We start from the raw sequence: 19,188 nt of genomic DNA on the forward strand, positions 1-19,188 counted from the left end.
AGGAGGAGGAGGAGGAGGAGGAGGAGGAGGAAAAGCCAGGACATCGGCAAATCAGGATGAAGCCAACAGTCCTGGAAACCACAACATCCACTTATACTTACCTGTTCATACACCTGCACCATAGAGCCTGCTAAGAGATAAATTTTTGATGAAGAACCCCAAATAGAATGATTCTTCAGATTTTTGTGCAGAACTGCTTCCAAATATGCTCCATAGATTGTCTGTAACTGTTCTCTTTCTGGGTAACTAAAAAGGAAAGATAAGAAATAAATCAATAGCCTAAGTTACTATTTTTACATTAAGGTATAACTGTGTAAGCTTTCAAACTACACTGATCTAAGACCCAGATCTCTGAGGCTGCCCAGGGATTTGAACAGGATCAGTCCCTACTTTCTCTGAAAATGTCAATTAGATCCCTCAGTGTCTATTCTCCAACAGTAAAAGCTTTATAGAAGACTCAAGCTATTTAAGAACAAAACTTGAAAAGCCATTCATCTTCAGAATAAACAGGATATTTTACTTAAGAAAAAGAATTTTAAGTAAAGCCTATACAAAGGGCAGCAATTAGGTCAGAAGTCTAAGAATATTAGTAACACAATAAACATTAGCCTGTTTCTCTCAAGACAACTTTACTTCCATGTAAATTAACTGACACCAATAACATCTCAGTAAAAGCAATGGCCATAGATACATGTAGTATTAGCAGGAACCTGTAACCCACAAAGGTGAGGAAGTAAGCTGAAAGGTCACAAAGGGACAGTGCTATGAACACAGCGCTTGGAAGTCCCAGTCATATCCATAATCACAAGGATGGACAAATGGACGCCATTCCAAGTCATGAGCTCTAACTCACCTTTCATTAGATTCAACTCCTGTTAGTTATCTCCATACATTTTAATAATACTAGTTTTGTGAGATACATAAAACATTTATGTCCAACATGTACCACTTTTACACATTTAGAGGAAACAAAAGCCATCTTCACTCCCATGGTCATGGTACTATTATTATTCATGACACCCCATACACAATACATCTATCAATTGAGGAGTAAAGGAAAAACACATAGAAATAAGGAAATGAGGGTTAGCCATATAAATAAGGAAACCCAGGCATTTCAAACAATTATGGACAGGACTGGTGATCATCTTGTTAAGTAAAATAAGCCAAGCACAGAAATGCAGACAAGACAGCACATAGTCTCTGTCCCATAGCCTAAAACCTCTATGATCATACAAGTAGAGAGTAGAATGGTTGTTATGACGAACTGGGCTCAGTAAAGAGGGAAGAAGGTCAGGAAAAGGCTGGTAATGAGAGGAAGCTGCATCTGGGCAGGAGCAAGCAAGAAGGTCTGGGGAGAAGTCAGAGGCAGCAATTGCATTCTATTCATTTCACAAAGTTAAAGGAGGAGATTTTGTAGGGTTGCAGACATAGCTCAGAAATAAAATGCTTAACTAATATGAGGGGACCCCAGAATTAATTTCCAATATTATAAAAAGAAAGAACTTTACGTGTTTTCATCACAATGATAAATATGAATGTTGAAATTGACATTATGCATTGGGTAACATGTCAGAACATTACATAACATCATATAAACAGGTAAAATATATTTATGCTATGTATTAATTAAAAAGCAAATACAGACTTAAAGCTCTCAATTGGTTCCTGCTCCTGATGTTTATGAGTACAGACATACAGAGCTTTATCTCCTTGTATAAAAGACCTAACATACTTTAAGCCAGTGTCAAAAGTTTGGGAAAAAAGTATCGGCTCATCCATTTTACTTTCTACACTTTGAAATATTCTTGGTGGGTATCCTGAATAAAATACAAACGAACAAACAGAAAACTGTGTTACTAAGATACATACTCTACGGCACAAAGACGGACAATAGACGTAAACCTGGTGGTCAGCTTGTGTCTCCCCAGTCTTCCTCCAGCTGACATGGAAGCTACAATCTGAATATTCTCCAGACCAACCCATTCCAAATTTTCATCATAAAATCCTTGATATGTTAGCACCTATATGAAAACAAATGTTTATAAATTGTTTTTACTTTAGATCTCTCTAATCATATTAAAATTGTGCACCGGTTGCTTGTCTCCTTGGTATGACAAAGCAACTGACAAACCCACTCCAGGCAAGGTCTGTCTCACAGTTCAAAGGCACAATCTACCCAGCATGCCCACGGGGCAGCAGGACAAGGAAACTGCTGGTGCCACTGTCCGCAAAGTCAGGAGAGGGCGGCAAACTCTGCAGTCCAGGCCCCCGCCCCATTTAACTTGGGCTCCAGCAAGGTGAAGAACGCTGCCCACGTTTAGGGCGGGTCTTCCCACTTTAATTAGCTGAGTCTAGAAAATCTTTGCTCACACACACCAAGAGATATCTTTGTATGGTGATGACAAATCTTGTCAATTTGACCATCAAGATTAATCATGTCCCGACTAGTAAGAAAGATAAGTAACAGATTTCCGACTGGGGAATGAATGACTAGAACAAGACTTAACTGTTTCAAGAATTTAAATTCTAATGATATGTGCTAGATACAACTTGTCCAACAGAAGGAACACATATTTTCTATCTGTAAGAAATGAATCTGGTTCCAATTACAGGTAAAGGTGTCAGCTGCTGAAACTTACCTGCTGGAGGAAAGCCACCAAAGTGCTGGTCCCCCACTTATCAAGCTTGGGCAGGTTGATATCTTTTAGATACAAAACGAGTCTTTCACAATCTTTTGGTCTGTATACTCGACCAGTATTTGTACTGATTACCATGCAAGTCTGGCTCAGTTTCTGCAGAAGATGCCGAGAAGTAGTCTGAGCACTGCAGTGGATTGTGGCAATCTCTGTGGAGCGGAGCTGAGAGAAGGCATACCTGAGCAGCATCCTGCAAAGGACAATAGGTGACACTGGATGACATTTCACAGGGGACAGGTGACACTGGGTGAAGTCTCACAGGGAAAATATGTCCAACAAAACACTCCTTACACTCTATATGGGACTAATATATTTTTTTTAATTTACTTCAGATTATGCTGAGAAGGAAAATAATGAATACAGATATAGCTTCCATAGTCACCAAAGTAACCTCCTAACATTTAAACTGGGGAAAAAGTACCCCGGGAATTCTTGCAGATCTCCTAAGTTCAGTTTTACCAGGTAAAACTGCTAGTTTTGTTCCCCCATAGTTTATGAAAAGATTTTAAATTCTCCAAGAGTTTTGTTTTGTTAACTAGAGTGATTGTATAGAATTTTTTCAAATTATTACTCTGCCAACAAACATGTAAAACTAATAATTCAGGTTTACTCCTGAAACATAAATGATGAATGCACTAAATATAGCTGGCCTTCATTAAGCTTGATACTATTTTTAATAAGAGAGCTGTATTCAACTGTTAGATGATAGTTAACTCAGAACAGTATCCAGTAAGTTGTGACTCTATATATTTTCTAAGATCACACAACCTGGCAGAGAAAATGACAGTCTTCTCTGCAGTCATTTTGTCTTAAACATGAGTGAAAGTAGAAAGTGTTCTTCATAAAAATCTAAGTGTTTTGAACCAAAGGGAACTTAATCCTTGGGGAGGAAAGAAATCAATTCTGAAGGCATTTCCTTACCCTTTGCCACATCCTTCTGGTCCCACCAGAATAAATGGCTGTTTGGTATCTGAACTTAGCCAGGGTTTGAAATAATCTAAACCTCGCTGCATATCGGGAGTCTGAATGACAGGAAGGGTATGGCCATTGCTGAAGTCATCAGCTGTCAGGCTCTCTGGCTTCTTCAGCATGTAGGATACTAACTGTCCTCGGTCACAGTCATAGTAGGTGTCCATTGGCCGGTGAGAGTCTGGAGGGCTCTCTCGTGCCCAGTTAAATACCTTGAAAGGAAAATGCTGTAATGAGGCATTTTTACATATTCATCAAAGTAAGTATCTCAACAGTACATTGCCTTTTTAAAAGTAGTTTATATACTTCACTTCTAAGCAAACTTTAAAATTAAAATAGCCATTTTACCTCAATATGATCAAAAGTACAATAAACTATATAAGAAAATACCAAATATGTAGGTATTTATAGATCAAATTACAAAATTGTAAAATATATTCAAGTTTTAAAAGTATTCTCTCAAACTGCAGGCTTCAAGAATGCCAAAGCCCTTTATTTCCAACGTTTTCCAGACTGATTTGAGTTACACCCACAGCATTCCATAAACAATTCTGCTCTTCCACACTGACGCTGTTGTTTGTACATGGAAATGTTTCTGAGCAGTATACATGAAGGTGCTAAGCAGTAATGGTGAAACAAACAAGTCAGAGAAAGCACAAACAATGGCCCTAAGAACTAGCAAATGGAGTACTGTTTTGGTCTTAGTTAAGCACTCCTGAGGGGGCCTGAGAGAAGATAAGGGCACCTGCTCCTCTTCCAGAGGACCTGCAAGTTCAATTCTCAGCACCCACATGGAGGCTCACAATCATCTGTAACTCTAGTTGCAGATAATACAACATTATATTCTGGCCTACACAGGCCCAGGCACACACATGGTACATAGATATACAAGCAAGCAAACACCCAAACACCAAAGAAGAAAAAGAAAGAGAAAAGCCCCTCATGATATAGAAATTGTTTTTCTGACCCGGTGGTTCAAATACAATCTGACTTTGTTAAAGAAATAATTAGAAATACCATAGTATTTCTAAGTGCTAACACTATTCTATTCTAAAAATTAATTTAAAAACTGTATTCTTATGAAGTTAAAGCTAAATGAAATAATGGAATATATTCATATGACTAAATAGGTTCAAGCCTCACTTACTTTTTTTTTTCCCTCACTTACTTTTATGTTCCAAACCTTAGCTTATTATAAAACACCGTAAAAATTTAAGAATATCAGAAGTTCTAAGTTTTATATATAAACATACATACACACACATACATGCATGTAGACCTATATTGATACAGATGACCTCCACCAAATTGCATAAATTCATAACTTAAAGTTGCATACCTTAGAGTTACATCACTGTGTGTTGAGAGTTAAAGGTCAAGAAAAGCTAAGGGTTGTGGCTAAAAAGAGCCTGAAAAAAGTTCCTTACCTCCTTGGTAAACTCCAGACGTGATTTCATATTCAGATTGCCACCCAGTCCTCGTATAAGATTAATAATAAACTGGTCATGATATTTGCATCCATGCAGGTGGGACAAACCATTCATCACAGTCCCAACCAAACTTGTTTCTACCACATAGTCATTCTGTTGATTAAAATGTATGGAACAAAAACAGGAAAGACAGATATTAACCAGCAAATGCCGAACCATACAAATTGACACAGATCATTGCCAAAAAAATACTTTACATCCATCCTCATTTATTTAGGAATTATGGATATTTTTCAGTTTACATATATGCTTTGAAAATACAAAAGTAATTTTTATAAGTAATTATGCATTTTGAACTATAACTGCTAGAATTCTCAAATAGATACATGATCTATTTCCACAACCTGAAGAAGATACATATTTTAAAAACTTCAGACCAGAGCTAATGCGGTTTGCATCTGAAATGCCTATACAGTTTCATGTTTTGAGGAAACATGAGTTTCCAGGATGTGACACTATCATGAAGGTACGATTTTTAACAGGCAAGATCCAGTTGTAGAAGTTGGTCACTAGAGGTGACCCCTATTCATGTTTATAGCCACCCCTGGATCTAGCCTGTTTCTCTACTTGCTTGCCAACAACATGAGGCACAATGATGCAAGGAATCCTGGCCAAATGTCACCACTGCCATAAAACCCATCAGCTCTGCTCTGCTTCCCTGTCACGACAGAATAAAGGTTCTGAAACTATGAACCCAAATCTCTTTCCTGCCTTATGAGTGACACAGAAGTGACTACTACACAACAGACAAACCTGACCTATTTCCTCTTCACCGCTCCTCCATCTACTCTAGAACTGAATCAGTTTGCCCTTTCATAGTGAATCTCATAACTAAGTACACATGCTAGCTAGTGTCACACCCTTATTCCAACACTGACAACATCAGGGAAGTAAGCAGACCTCAAGGACTAGCACTGCTAGAACAAGATAATGATCTGGTGAAAAGATGCCAGACACAGACAGCGGGCATCTCGCCACCAGGACCATCTTACTCTCTTCTCTTAACAAACTTGCTCTAGAATTCACCAGGAGACATGACAGGCCTGCTCCCTGCCCTCAAAGAACTTCCAGGTGAACATAAACATAGTAATATGGCTCTTGGGTGTTAGGATAGAAGCAAGTAGGAGAAACACCTGAGTCAGCCTGGGGGAAATCTTCCTTCTCTAAGGACTGGGAAAACTAGTTAGTCTGCAATATTTTAAAACTTGTCTTAATTTCTCCAGGTTTCATCCTCACAAAGGAAGAGAAGCAAAAAAAAAGAATAGAAAACTACAGCAAATTTTCAATTTTTGTGCAATCAATATGAAAAAAAATGACCTCTAAATGAACTTCACACTAGTAGTCACTTGACATCAAAGGAATAGTAGTTATTTAATTTTTATATGTTTGCATTTTTCATAAAATAACATGAAAGAAAATCCACATCATTTTTTAAAAATTATGTATGCATGGAAACAGACTATAATCTTCTATTCATGCTAAGCATCTATTCATGCCTCATGGTAAATTAAGACAGCAGTATTGCTGCCAATGCTGGTGATGGTCATGATGTCTATGTGCATTCTCCTGCCCTACATAGACTCTTCTCTAGGAAGATGTGTTCTTACTAGCTTAGACTTCACATATTTAGATGTCTATTGTTATTGCATAAGCAAATGTTTCAAATATGTATAATGTAAGTAACTTACTGTCCCTTTTGAATTCTAGTAATAGCTTAATAATGTATTTAACATGATATGCATGTAGATAATTATTAACATTACAGTTAGACAAATGGTTTTTCCACTGAGAAAAACACATTCTGGTATTCAAGCTTTTCGGGTAAGTGAGATTCTATAGACACAAAACTAAGCCTAACTAATAAGTAATATAAGTAGGTAGGAAAGGGACAGCAATGACAAAGTCTACTCTATACCCAGGTCCCACCAGAATTCTACCACAAGGCAGCAAAAGCAGGCACAACCCCTGTCTATACATCCCACTTCACTGATCATAAAATATGGTCAACTCACCTGCTTTAAAACCCACTGTAACGCTTTTGAAAAATAATCTCCAATCCAGTTTTCAAGATTACTTCTGTATTCAAGAGGCTGATTCCTCAACCAAGATTTTATGAGAGAGTTAAGATCTGTCTCTTCATCACTATAGGAGATTAACACAAACATGCAAGCTACTTAGGAAGAAACCTACACCAACTAAAGTTCCTATAGACCTCAATTCCATCAAGTATGCCAGCTGTTAGCACAGAAAGTTGGCTTCAGTGACTTCTGTGTGTGTGCTGTATAAATTAGCAGTCCTCAAGATCCTACTTAAAAGTTTTCACTGGGCCTCTTCACAGATACATGCTTAGCAAATATCAGGAGAAATAAAGGAAATGTAAAAGCCCATGCTAGAATACACAGCAACCTAAAAGTTAACAGATAGCTAGTAGTATGTTACTGTTTCTACAAAATATTCACAGCACCTACTTATAAGGTATGTACCATTTTATCCTTTATAAACATCAGTCTCACTCCTTTTGTTAAGTTTTTCTACTATGTTTAAATCAGTGTAAAATACATAATACTGAATAAAAAATTTTAAATTTGCCTGCAAACTCACTTATTGCTATAATATTCTCACAATATTATAATACTACATACATGATAATACCATGAAACTATATACAGGAAATAAAATTTTAATAAATAAAACAAATACCAACTGAATTTCATGATTAGTTTGATACAAATGCTTCTGATAATACTTTCAGTAAAACAAGCAGTTAAATAATTTGAAGACGCACTCTAAACCCAAGTGGTAACAGTGCATCAGCCAAAACATAAGACAACCTCAAACTGTCCTGAAATACAGGGTCGATGGATGATAAATTCTAAACATTTGTGTCAAACTATTACTCATTTGGGAAAATAAATCTGATCCAAATGTCCATATTCTGGTATGTGAATGAGTATGTGACAGCTAAAACTAGTTACTACTTGTTACGGTGCATGTGACATTTAACACAGGACACAACACCGAGTATGTGAAATCTAAAACTAGTTAGTACTCATTTTTGCTGTTTAAACCTTTTCTCAGTTCACTGGAAAAGTAAAAAATTACTTAGGAAAGAGGTTGTCAAGGTGTAAGATGCCAAATTTAGGCTATGGAACCTAATCTTGACTTAGTCATAATGGCTTAACAATTTAAAACTCCGTTAACTAAGATATGCTACTGGGATTTAAACACTGTGTCCTAATGCTTATTTAATATGCTTACATCTCTAAATTCAAAATATTTTAAATTTTTAAAGTAAATTAAGTAGTTACTATTTCTCTTAAATAAAATAATATTTAGAATTTTGAGGTATGACCAAATTGCTAAAATAATTATCATATAATAAAACAAACTCTGAATCAATTCAAATCCAACCAAAAAAAGCTAATCATAGATATAATCACGATGAATACATGACTCATATAAACTTATTCTTTTTTTGTTTGTTTGTTTATTTTTGTTTTTTGGGTTTTAAAGGCAAGGTTTCTCTTTGTAGCCCTGGGTATATTGGAACTGGCTCTCTATACCAGGATGGTCTTGAACTTACAGAGTTCAAGTACATACCAGGCTCTGCCTCCCAAGTGCTGGAATAAACGATGTGTACCTCTATCACCAGGCTGCTCATTCTATTATGGATTAAGTTAATTATGAAACTAAAATGATAAATAAAGAATATTCTAATATATAGTATAGAAATGATCTGTGGCTTACCTAAGAAATATCATTCCCATTCTAGATATTGTGGCTGGTGAAGCACAACTTAAATCATGAGTTTCAAATAAAAAGTTAACATTTGGACCAAACTGAATTCTTTCTCCACTAGGCATGGTGAGCAGCCGATTATCATCCAAAACAGAATTCAGAGATTCTATCCATTCAGGGTCAATGTCACCATCACAGATTATCCATGAGCTGACATCTATTTCCAAGACACAAGAATAAGGACTTTAAAAAAGCATTCACACACACACACACACACACACAGAGAGAGAGAGAGAGAGAGAGAGAGAGAGAGAGAGAGAGAGAGAGAGAGAGAGGGGTTGTGGGGACAGATACTGTTAAGGAGTAAAGTAACTTTCACTACTTAGAAGTAGTTTCCATCTTCATGTAAAGAACAAAGTTGAGCAGGGTGCAGTGTCATAGGAAACAGCGCTATATGCTACATACATGCTAGACAAGCTGTGAGCAATCCTGCTTCTACTGCCCAAAGATAAGGTACAACCAACACAGTATTATTACATTTATCTTGAACCATGCATACTGAACTCACAATGTCCCTTAAAAGGTAGTGTGTTTCATGTGTTTTGCAAATTGTATCTTGGGTATTCTAAGTTTCTGGGTTAATATCCACTTATCAGTGAGTGCATATCATATGTGTTCTTTTGTGATTGGGTTACCTCACTCAGGATGATATCCTCCAGATCTATCCATTTGCCTAAGAATTTCATAAATTCATTGTTTTTAATAGCTGAGTANCTGCGATTAAAGGCGTGCGCCACCACTGCCCTGCTCTTTTGACCCTCTTAATACTTCATGTTGGTGAGGGGGGTTTAAAAGTCAAAGACTGGGTTCTTTCCACCTTCTGGCTATTATAAATAAGGCTGCTATGAACATAGTGGAGCATGTGTCCTTATTACCAGTTGGAACATCTTCTGGGTATATGCCCAGGAGAGGCATTGCAGGCAAATGCCAGGGCCAGGAGGCAGGAGTGGGTGGGTTGGGAAGCAGGGCGGGGAGGGTATAGGGGACTTTCAGAGAGGAAACTAAGAAAGGGGATAACATTTGAAATGTAAATGAAGAAAGTATCTAATAAATAAAATAAAATAAAATTTAAAAGGGTAGTGTATAAGATGAATATTTCTGTTTCAATGAGATACTTAATCTCCTGGTCCATGTGTTTGGCATGTCATGAGAAAATATATATATATATATATATATATATATATATATAAAACATAACATCTCTTTTAAAAAATATGGGGACTCTAATTTTCATTAGGCAAAAGAGACTGAGTGCTGCCACTGATTTTCGTATTGCAAGGGTGTCCTGCAATCGGAAGAGTAGTGACCAGGTTGTACATAGAACCAGGCTGTACATAAGCAATGCTGGCAGTCTTTTCAAGAGCAAAGACATTTCATCTGTCCCTCCTCAAATCAGAGCCATTCAAATTGTACTAAAAGACAACTCAAAGCAGGAAATGTCGCCAACAGTCTGGGAAAGAGTAATATGTGGCCTTTATTTCATGTATTATTACAAGAAAAATGAAGAAACTCATTGAAAAGCCCTCTGATTGCATCAATTTCTGAAGTGCCTTACTTGAAAAGCTACCCATTAAACTAAGATTTGGCAAAGTAGTCGACTGAGATTTTGGTCAAAAATTCTCTTTAAAACCAAGTCAGGTATGGTGGCATGGGCCTTTTGTGCAGTCTGGAGGCAGAAGCAGGCAGATCTCCTTGAGTTCAAGGCCAGTCTGGTCTACACAGAAAGTTCTATGCCAAAGCTACATAATGAGATCTTGTCTCAAAAATATAAAATGAAAACAAAACAAAACAAAACAAAAAACAAAAAAAAAACAACACAAGTAAATTGAGAAAACTTAGACCAAGAAACGAATTGTTTTACCATTTCAATTTTCAAAATAACTCATTCAAATATATCAGTTATATTAAAAAAGCATATGTCAACTAATTAATCCAAGATTTTATATGCTTTCAACAAATTAGTTATGAATTATATTTTAATCAAGTTACACTGATTTTTGATTTTATTAAATTTGCTATTGAGTGATGAATATAACATGACAGCATAAAACTCTGTCTCAACAAAACATCAATAAAAATAGTAACATCTATTAAAATATAAAAAAAAACATAAAGTGTTTTAAGTCATACATACACTTCAGCGCAAACATTATAAACAGGCTATGTTTTTCTCTAAGATGAATAAATTAAATAGTGACCAACCTTGAGGCTCACGAACGACTTGGCGAGCACTATTTGTCAAAACACCATCTGACCACTCTCTTGTATCCATGTCAATATGCCCTAATAGCTGATGCCTGGGCATAGCTTTGGGATTCATAGTGTACTGTTTTACTACTTTGCCAATTTTACAAAGTGCAGCCCTTAACATTCTCCAAAGGGTAGACTTGCCAGCACCACTTGGACCAACAATAACAACGCCCGTTCTCTGGCGCAACTGTTCATATAATTCTAGAGCCTTCTTCATCTAGGAGAAAAGATATATCTCATATGTGATTCACCAGTCTTGCCATTCTGCAAACACCTTTCTTCTACAAATATAAATTTTCTCACTGGAAAATAAAACCTCAAATAGATCACTAGTTAAATGAGAACACAGTTACAATGGGATCTTTAAGCTCAGCATTTGTCTTTTAAAGAGGCTGCTTTACATAAAGTTGAAAACATAGATGCTTTGTTTAGTCATTAATACATTTAAACATGTGATTTTACTCAGTTATTAATTTATATTCACTTCTCAATACAAGTTAAAGGGAAATGTTATTTTTAAATAATCATCTGTGCCATATAAAGAAGCACTGTTAGAAGAATTCCTATTAATAAATTATCAAGATGCAACTAAATTATATGTAATCAATAAGCAGAAATTTATATGAACCATCTATCACACATAAGACTATATGGACAGGTACCAGGAATAAAATGTTGAGCAAAAACATATATAGATGCTGACTTTTGTGATGATTACTATCTGGTGAAGAGTTAATACTAATCAAGGACATAAGTGACATTAAACACACATGAATGACAGAAGTGAGGACAGCACAGCAATGACCATAGTCAGAACCTGAAGACCCAAGAAGTGTCCTAGAATAAGAGTAAAGTTGACAGATGAACAATGACTTAAAAAATGACTGATAATGATTGTTTGTAAGGATTGACTAAGGAAAGGCATTAATCTACTCCAAAATATCCCTGACAGTTACCTGATTAGGTATGACTTCATAATTGGCCTCCTCAAAGACTTGCTTTAATGCAGAACTTAGTTCATCGTATTCTACTTCTTTAAAGTCAATGCCAGGAAAGACATCTTTAATCAGTGCATCAAACCGCGTGCAATCAGCGAATGTGAATTTTGACATTGTATTAAGTCTCAATGCTTGCACCACAATGTGATTTTCATTAACTACAGAAAAAGTTTCATTTTAAAATCATTTTTCTCAATTGAGTAACAAAACATTTTAAGTAAGCTATATCTTGCTATTCACTCCTACTTATTAAACAGCATGCTAGACACACTTGTAAACAGTAAGTCATAACTGCTACACTTCCTTTTGCATGATTTGACTGCTGAGAAATAAACTCTTTCCATGGGATTTGAATGCTACTGTACCACATTTTCACACTAAAAATCATCATTTCCATTTGTACAATACTTTTAGTTTTTATTTCATAGAATCCTCTTATTTCAGTTTTACATACATATTAAGTCTCTAAGACATGTCACAGCAGCAAATGTTACAATTAGGAATCAAGTAAACCTAGTCTAGATTTAAGTATTTCCAAATTCCAATGTTACTAAAAAGAATTTCCTTCCTAAAATAACACTCTAAGCAGTTCTCACCCTTTGCAACCGTTTAGGGGGTTGAACAACCCTTAGGGATCACCAAAGACCATCAGAAAATGCACATATTCACACTACTTTTCATTGCAGTAGCAAAATCACAGCTATGAAGTAGCAGCCAAAATAATTTTAGAGCTGGGGGTCACCACAACATAAGGAACTGTATTAAAGAGATGTAGCATTAAGAAGGTTGAGAACCACTGCATTAAATGGTAATCTTTGGTTCACCTTGATCTACATAGCTCAAAACCCCACTCTTAGACTAAGTGCAAATGCTCATATCATTATCAGATTCTTAAATGAATTCCAGACTAAGCAATCAAAATACACAAGGCAAAGACACTATACTTGTTTTATTTCCTGGCATTTCTCAAAAATTACTGAATTATAAGTAGATAAAAAGTATGATAGTTCTCAAGTTGATTTCAAGTACTAAATTCATAGCCATCTTTATTTACTAAGGATCAATTTTGAATATTTATTCAAACCATCAAAAATAGAAAAGTTACTTAAGCCTTTCACAAAACAGCTGTCCACCTTTCCATATGCCAACTTCTCTTTGAAGATGTAAACCTTTAGCATTTAAAGCCCAAGCAAGGAATTTCATGTCCCCCTTTTCCTATGCTTGGATCTTCAGTCTTTCTTCTGACTGAAGTTTTCCTTCTAGTACCTTCTGTGGAACTAGATCAGAACAGAAATTGCTTCAATTTTTTTATTGTGAACTTCTTCTTAGATTGTAATTGATAGTTTTGTTATTTAATTTTTAGTAGCAACTTGAAGAAGAGGAAAATTCAGCATTTCTGAAAGGACACGGGGGTCATTTCTTCTATAAGATGGGACAAAAAGCATTTGCTTTATGTTTGCCAAGTATGGTTAGAGTACATGCTGATATTAATAATTCAAGTTATGCACAAATGATGGAAGGGAAAATATAAAATCAACAAGAATGTAGGCAGTTATTGCCTAGGCTGAGAGGCAGAGCTTCGTCTTAGCTGCCTCACTTTGAAGGTAAGATAGACTCAGTGGTATGTTTTTAGCCAAAACCTAGGGATCAGGGAAAATCAGTTTTACAGTAAGGAAGACTAGCCAACACCAGCTTCACCAAGGGAAGAAAGCAACATCCCAGGTGACGTCGTGTCACGCACCTAGCAGCAGAACATGATGAACAGAGCATCTGACTCTGCCTCCTCTCCGCTAAGAACTTAATCTAATCACAGAATACTGCCTGCATCTATTGGAAGGAAAAAACACAGTGATGTGTCTCCAACATCTCTGTTAACCAAGTCTCAGGTGCCACTGAACACCTGCTATCAGAAACTGAGGGTGGATTCCTACAGTGTGTAGATGCAGGATCTCATCTTGTTTCCCAGGTTGTACTAGAACCTAGTCTTCCTGTTTCAAGCCTCCTCAATTCTGGATTAAAGGCATACATCACAGCCTGTGATTCTAATGAACATTCATTTTAAAAGCAAGTGGATTTGACTATTCATTTACACATCACTACTACTTCATATGCAATGTACCCTTGATTTTTCCAGTCAGGTTAAAAGTAGAAAAAAAAATCAGAATAATATATAAACTTTCATTAAAAAGAAAACACAGAAAAATCATTCAATTAACTGATACAAGTATACCACACTAAGATGTTAAAAATAGACTTAAGTCTGCAAGGTTTATTGAAGTTGTCTACATTTTATCTACACCCTTTCAGTAATACAAACTATTCAAAATTAAAACATATTTCTTCAACTAGGTAGTTTAATTAGAATAATAAGCCATACCATCTTGTTTTGTGCTATTTTTCTTCAACTGTCTCAGAAGATTCCCACTTCCTCTCAGAACTGTCTTCAAAGCTCTCAACCCCCAATCATAATGCTGCTGAGGTGTCAAAAGTTCCCTGAAGTAACAATAAAGAAAACATTCATTTTGCAAGAAATTACTTTTAGCATCACATCCAAAGAGATATAGCCTGAGACATAGAAATTAATTCTAGAACTTCATTAATTTACACAAGAAAACACAAATAATCACTCAAGAAAGCAACTGAAGAAAGCATCCCAATAAACAAGATAAACCCATCATAAACAGATCATCACCTTAATGAAGCCATTAAATGAAAAGTAGCTAGTACCGTGATTCATAAACTCTCTGATAACCCAGCTTACTACCCCACCTTTGTCACTATCCCAGTTCCCTATTATCTAGTAAATCATACAAATCAGAACTGTAGGTTGTCTAGGATGCAAAAAGTTAATCTAATACTAAAACTAAATCATGAAACAATCCCTCCAAAGAACTGTAGCTTCTGAGTGCTCAGTGGGAAACTGGTGAGATAATCATTTAGTCACAACAGTCCAATATAAATATTGTGAAAAAAATTATCAAGTTAATAACTAAGAAAAAGAATAGTTTAATACAGATGTTTTTATTATTGTTTGAAATAAAATACATCATATTCATACTATAACAAAAAGACCAACAAGTTCATTGCATAAAGTAGAAAAATATGAAAAAAAAAAATATACACTGGAAACATAAAATGTGAACATTAAAATGGAAGGACCCACCTAGATAGGTTGAAAATGGCGACCAACTTTCTGCCTAATTCTTTAGCATCTTTGAAGCCCTCTGAATATAGAATCACTTCTGCTATGAGATCATTGTCTGGACGGGACATTGCCACTGGTCTGAAAAGCTGTTTAAGGTTATCTGGAAGTTTTTGTCTTCCTCCATAACCTTTTCCAGCAGGATTCATGGTGATAAAAATTCCAGAATTGGCATTTATTTCTACCTGAAATATTAATTTAGAAGATAGGCATCAGAAATTTTAAAATGAGAAATTTTATTGCAATGCAATTTCTACACATAATTCCAACATCTTAGCAAAAGTAGACTCCATATACTAAGCATATCCTTATGTAATAATGTACTGCTCAGTAACTCTCTGCATTATAGTGAATTTTTCTTAAGTTTTCAAGTTTAAGAATAGATAATTCACTTTGTGTCAAATAACTATTAAAATGATAACCTCTGAAAAGCAGACAAACAATTCACTTCGAGGATTCCGACACTTTTGCTGTCAAATCTTGGTTTATTCATCCACAGAGCAGAACAGCAGCATTTGCTCCAAAGACAGCACTGAGCACTCCCCTAGATATTAAAGCTCTCTATGCACCCACCGTGGCAGTTCAGAAACCTGATAAAGCCGCTAGTCACACAGGTCACAGATTAGAGGCAGCAGTGACCAGAACCCAGTCACAGGAGGTGTCTCCTACCTCTTTACCAAGCAGCTCACATACAGTTCTGTGGTTCTTCAAAGCATCCTGAATGGTCTGGATCTGCATGGAAACGGCTGACAGAACAGCTTCTTCCAGTCGATTGAACTCATCAAAGCAGCCCCAGGCCCCACACTTTACCAACCCAACAAATATCCGCCCCATTGATTTCACATCAATGCCCTGAAAAAATAAAAAATAAAAACAATTTTCATTAAAGATGATGAAACTCTCTAGTGCTAGAAATAAGTTGATATTGTGTACAGATAAACAGATAATCATCCACCTACGAACATTGCTGTTGTTTTGCTTTGGTTTTGATTTTAAAATAAAAATGTAGGCAAGAATAGTGGTGAATGTCTGTAATCTTAGTCCTTGGAGCCTAGGAGGAAATAATGGGGAGTGCCAGTCCCACCCTGGCCACACAGAGATCCTGTGTCAGCAAAGTCTGAGAGTGGGGGTGGGCAAAGTAAAGAAGTTATTCCTTCTGAATTCCGTGCAGTTCAAGGAGCTTTCTCAAAAGAACACAGAACTAAATAGAAAGAAGACTTCATTTCAGGCATTGTAAAGTCAGAATAAAAACCCTACACTAATGTTAAAAGCTCTAAGATACATTTAGCGTTTTGTTTTTGTTTTTGCTTTGTTTTTGTTGTTGTTGTTGCTGTTTTTCCTTTCTAATTCAGTATTATCATTGCTAAAAATAATTTTCTCCAGTGTAATAGAAACATTCATTACACATTTTAAAATGTTTCTTCACAATAATTCCCCTTATTAAGTTTGGAAAGTATACAGTGTACAAACTCTCTACATCTTGTCAATTCAAACAAGACTCTTGTTTAATTGACTTGTAACTAGAACGATCTGAAGCTGAACGTGGTTATGCTTACGCTGCTGGGGACTAGAGACACAGGGAGAGGACTGTAAAGGCCCAGAGTGTGTGGTCTTCATAGACAAGACAGTGAGACATCGCCACTTGTCAGTCAGTGATTTGAAAACAAAATCTTTCATATGTATGTACAAGAAAAAAACAAAATAAAACAGACACAGTATATTTTCATACTTTTTTTTTTTTTTTTTTTTTTTTACCTCATCACAGTTAAAAACTAAAACTTGTCTCCCAAGAAGTCCACCAAGTGCCTTTACTGACTCAGTTTTTCCAGTCCCAGCGGGTCCATAGGGATTCCCTCCGAGGCCCATCTTCATGGCTTGAGTGAGAGTTAGGTAGCACTTGTCTGTCAGTGGAGTATAAACCAGCTTGGGCGCATTACCCTATGTAAGGGAAGCATGGTATTAGCTCATTCATATTCTATTCCCTCCAAGTCAAAAGCCTCATGCACAGCACACAGGTTTCAATTTTTCCTTAGTGAAATAACTTTAAAAAGCAGAACCTGAAATAAAGCTTCTGTATTTTTCAAGCACACATTTCATTATATCCTGAAAGGCTTAACCAGGGTCATGTTTCCAGTCCCTTTCATTCTTAATGAGGGCACAAAGATAATGCTAAGACAAACAGACCCAAATAGATATTACATGGGAAATATGCCACATCATAATTGTTAATTCACATAATTTATTTCCTAATGCCTCAAAGTAAAAATAATCTTTAAAATTCTTATTAAAATAATTAATTTAGAAAATCATCGTCAAGTTTTTTATACTGTATATAAGAACACACTCGAGGTCCTTAGCCATTTGTAGAATGTGCTGTCGTATCCTTTAAGAAGGTCAATTAGTTATAACCCTAACATGATTATGCTGATGACTGATTCATTTTGATAAAAAGCAGGAAGGATATAACTAGGTATCTTTGTAATAAATTATATGAATTAAATCTTTTATCTGAAAATCCTTTTCCTTTCAAACTGAAATAATGAGCAAACACATTCTAGCACATTTACAATTACAGTGCCTGGGAGAGATGCACAAGCTCTGCCACTCTACTGAGCTGCCTATGTACAACTCTCTTGAATTAAAAATAATACAAAATTAAGCATGAATTTTCCTCATAGGAAAAATACATTTTTGAGAATTCAGTGATGTCAACATTTTTGTAAGTAGAATAATGGTTCTTTTCCTTATTAAAAAAAACTTCCAAATTCTGACACAAAAGACAGAAAAAAAAAAAGAAACTAAAACAGAAAAAAAAAATGTTTTCCAATAGCAATTTCCTTTAGACAGTTTCTATCCAGAAAAATCAAACGCTTCTACCAAAAGTCCTACCTGGTACTCATACGTATACTGCAGTTCAGAGTCCACCATTTGAACATAGCATGTATGGTCACTCTTCATGTAGAATCTAACTTGTTTCTTCCAAGTCCAATCATCAGTTGTATGAACTTGAACTTGGTTTAATTGCTTCACAATATCAATATTATGAATAATATCAAGAATTAGTGCTTTCAGCTTAAGCTCCAGAATTCCTGATTCTACACATAAAAAACAAGATACAATGTTAATATGTGAGTTATACCTTGTACACACACATGCTATGTTAAAGACTTTAGATGGCAACTTCAACATACACTGCAATACTGTGATAAAACAAGTCATGCAAAACAGAAAACCAACAAGAAATAAGAAAAATTGCAAAAGGAATAAAATACAGCATCAGAGATACTTCATCCAGCAATAGACAGGAGCAGATGCAGAGAACATCTGCCAAACATTAGACAAAGCTCAAGGAACCCCAAAGAAGAGGTAGGGGGCAGGGACTGCAGGACCCAGAGGGGCTAAGGATACCATAAGAACATGGCCCACAGAATCAACTCAACAGAGATCACAGGAGCTCAAAGAGACTGAACTGATGATCAGGGAGCCTACATGGGTCTGAGATAAGCCTCAGCATATGTTATAACTGTTTAGCTTGGTGGTCTTGTGGGACTCCTAACAGTGGCAATGGGCAGGGGGGTCTCTGACTCTTTTGCCTTTTGTTGGGGCCCTTTCCCTCCTCCTGGGTTGCCTCCTCAAGCCTTGATCTTGTTCAGTTGCTATCCCTAGGAGATCTGCTATTTTCTGAAGGAAAACGGAGGCGAAGGTGGGGAAAAGAAGAGGGTTTTGGGGACAGGGTAAAACCGGGAAAAGTGGAGTGAAGGGAAACTACAATTGGGATACAA

General features: G+C 36.1%; 1 protein-coding gene across 4 annotated transcripts in view; it reads right to left on the minus strand.

The window, feature by feature from the left end:
- Dync2h1 (dynein cytoplasmic 2 heavy chain 1) overlaps positions 1 to 19,188 on the minus strand; it is a 229,073-nt gene that overhangs the window by 165,038 nt on the left and 44,847 nt on the right. For all 4 annotated transcript variants that reach the window (XM_021206255.2, XM_029543408.1, XM_021206253.2 and 1 more), the window contains exons 32-45: positions 18,296 to 18,501; positions 17,162 to 17,344; positions 16,076 to 16,258; positions 15,368 to 15,591; positions 14,582 to 14,697; positions 12,163 to 12,362; positions 11,159 to 11,423; positions 8,906 to 9,113; positions 7,171 to 7,300; positions 5,096 to 5,251; positions 3,621 to 3,880; positions 2,643 to 2,889; positions 1,873 to 2,024; positions 102 to 246 (exon numbers count right to left, since the gene is read on the minus strand). In XM_021206255.2, the coding sequence (XP_021061914.1) occupies positions 102 to 246; positions 1,873 to 2,024; positions 2,643 to 2,889; positions 3,621 to 3,880; positions 5,096 to 5,251; positions 7,171 to 7,300; positions 8,906 to 9,113; positions 11,159 to 11,423; positions 12,163 to 12,362; positions 14,582 to 14,697; positions 15,368 to 15,591; positions 16,076 to 16,258; positions 17,162 to 17,344; positions 18,296 to 18,501 (2,675 nt within the window). The remainder of the gene's footprint in view (positions 1 to 101; positions 247 to 1,872; positions 2,025 to 2,642; positions 2,890 to 3,620; positions 3,881 to 5,095; positions 5,252 to 7,170; positions 7,301 to 8,905; positions 9,114 to 11,158; positions 11,424 to 12,162; positions 12,363 to 14,581; positions 14,698 to 15,367; positions 15,592 to 16,075; positions 16,259 to 17,161; positions 17,345 to 18,295; positions 18,502 to 19,188) is intronic.

Source organism: Mus pahari, chromosome 10 (assembly GCF_900095145.1).
Source record: "Mus pahari chromosome 10, PAHARI_EIJ_v1.1, whole genome shotgun sequence".
Classification (NCBI taxonomy): Eukaryota; Metazoa; Chordata; class Mammalia; order Rodentia; family Muridae; genus Mus; species Mus pahari.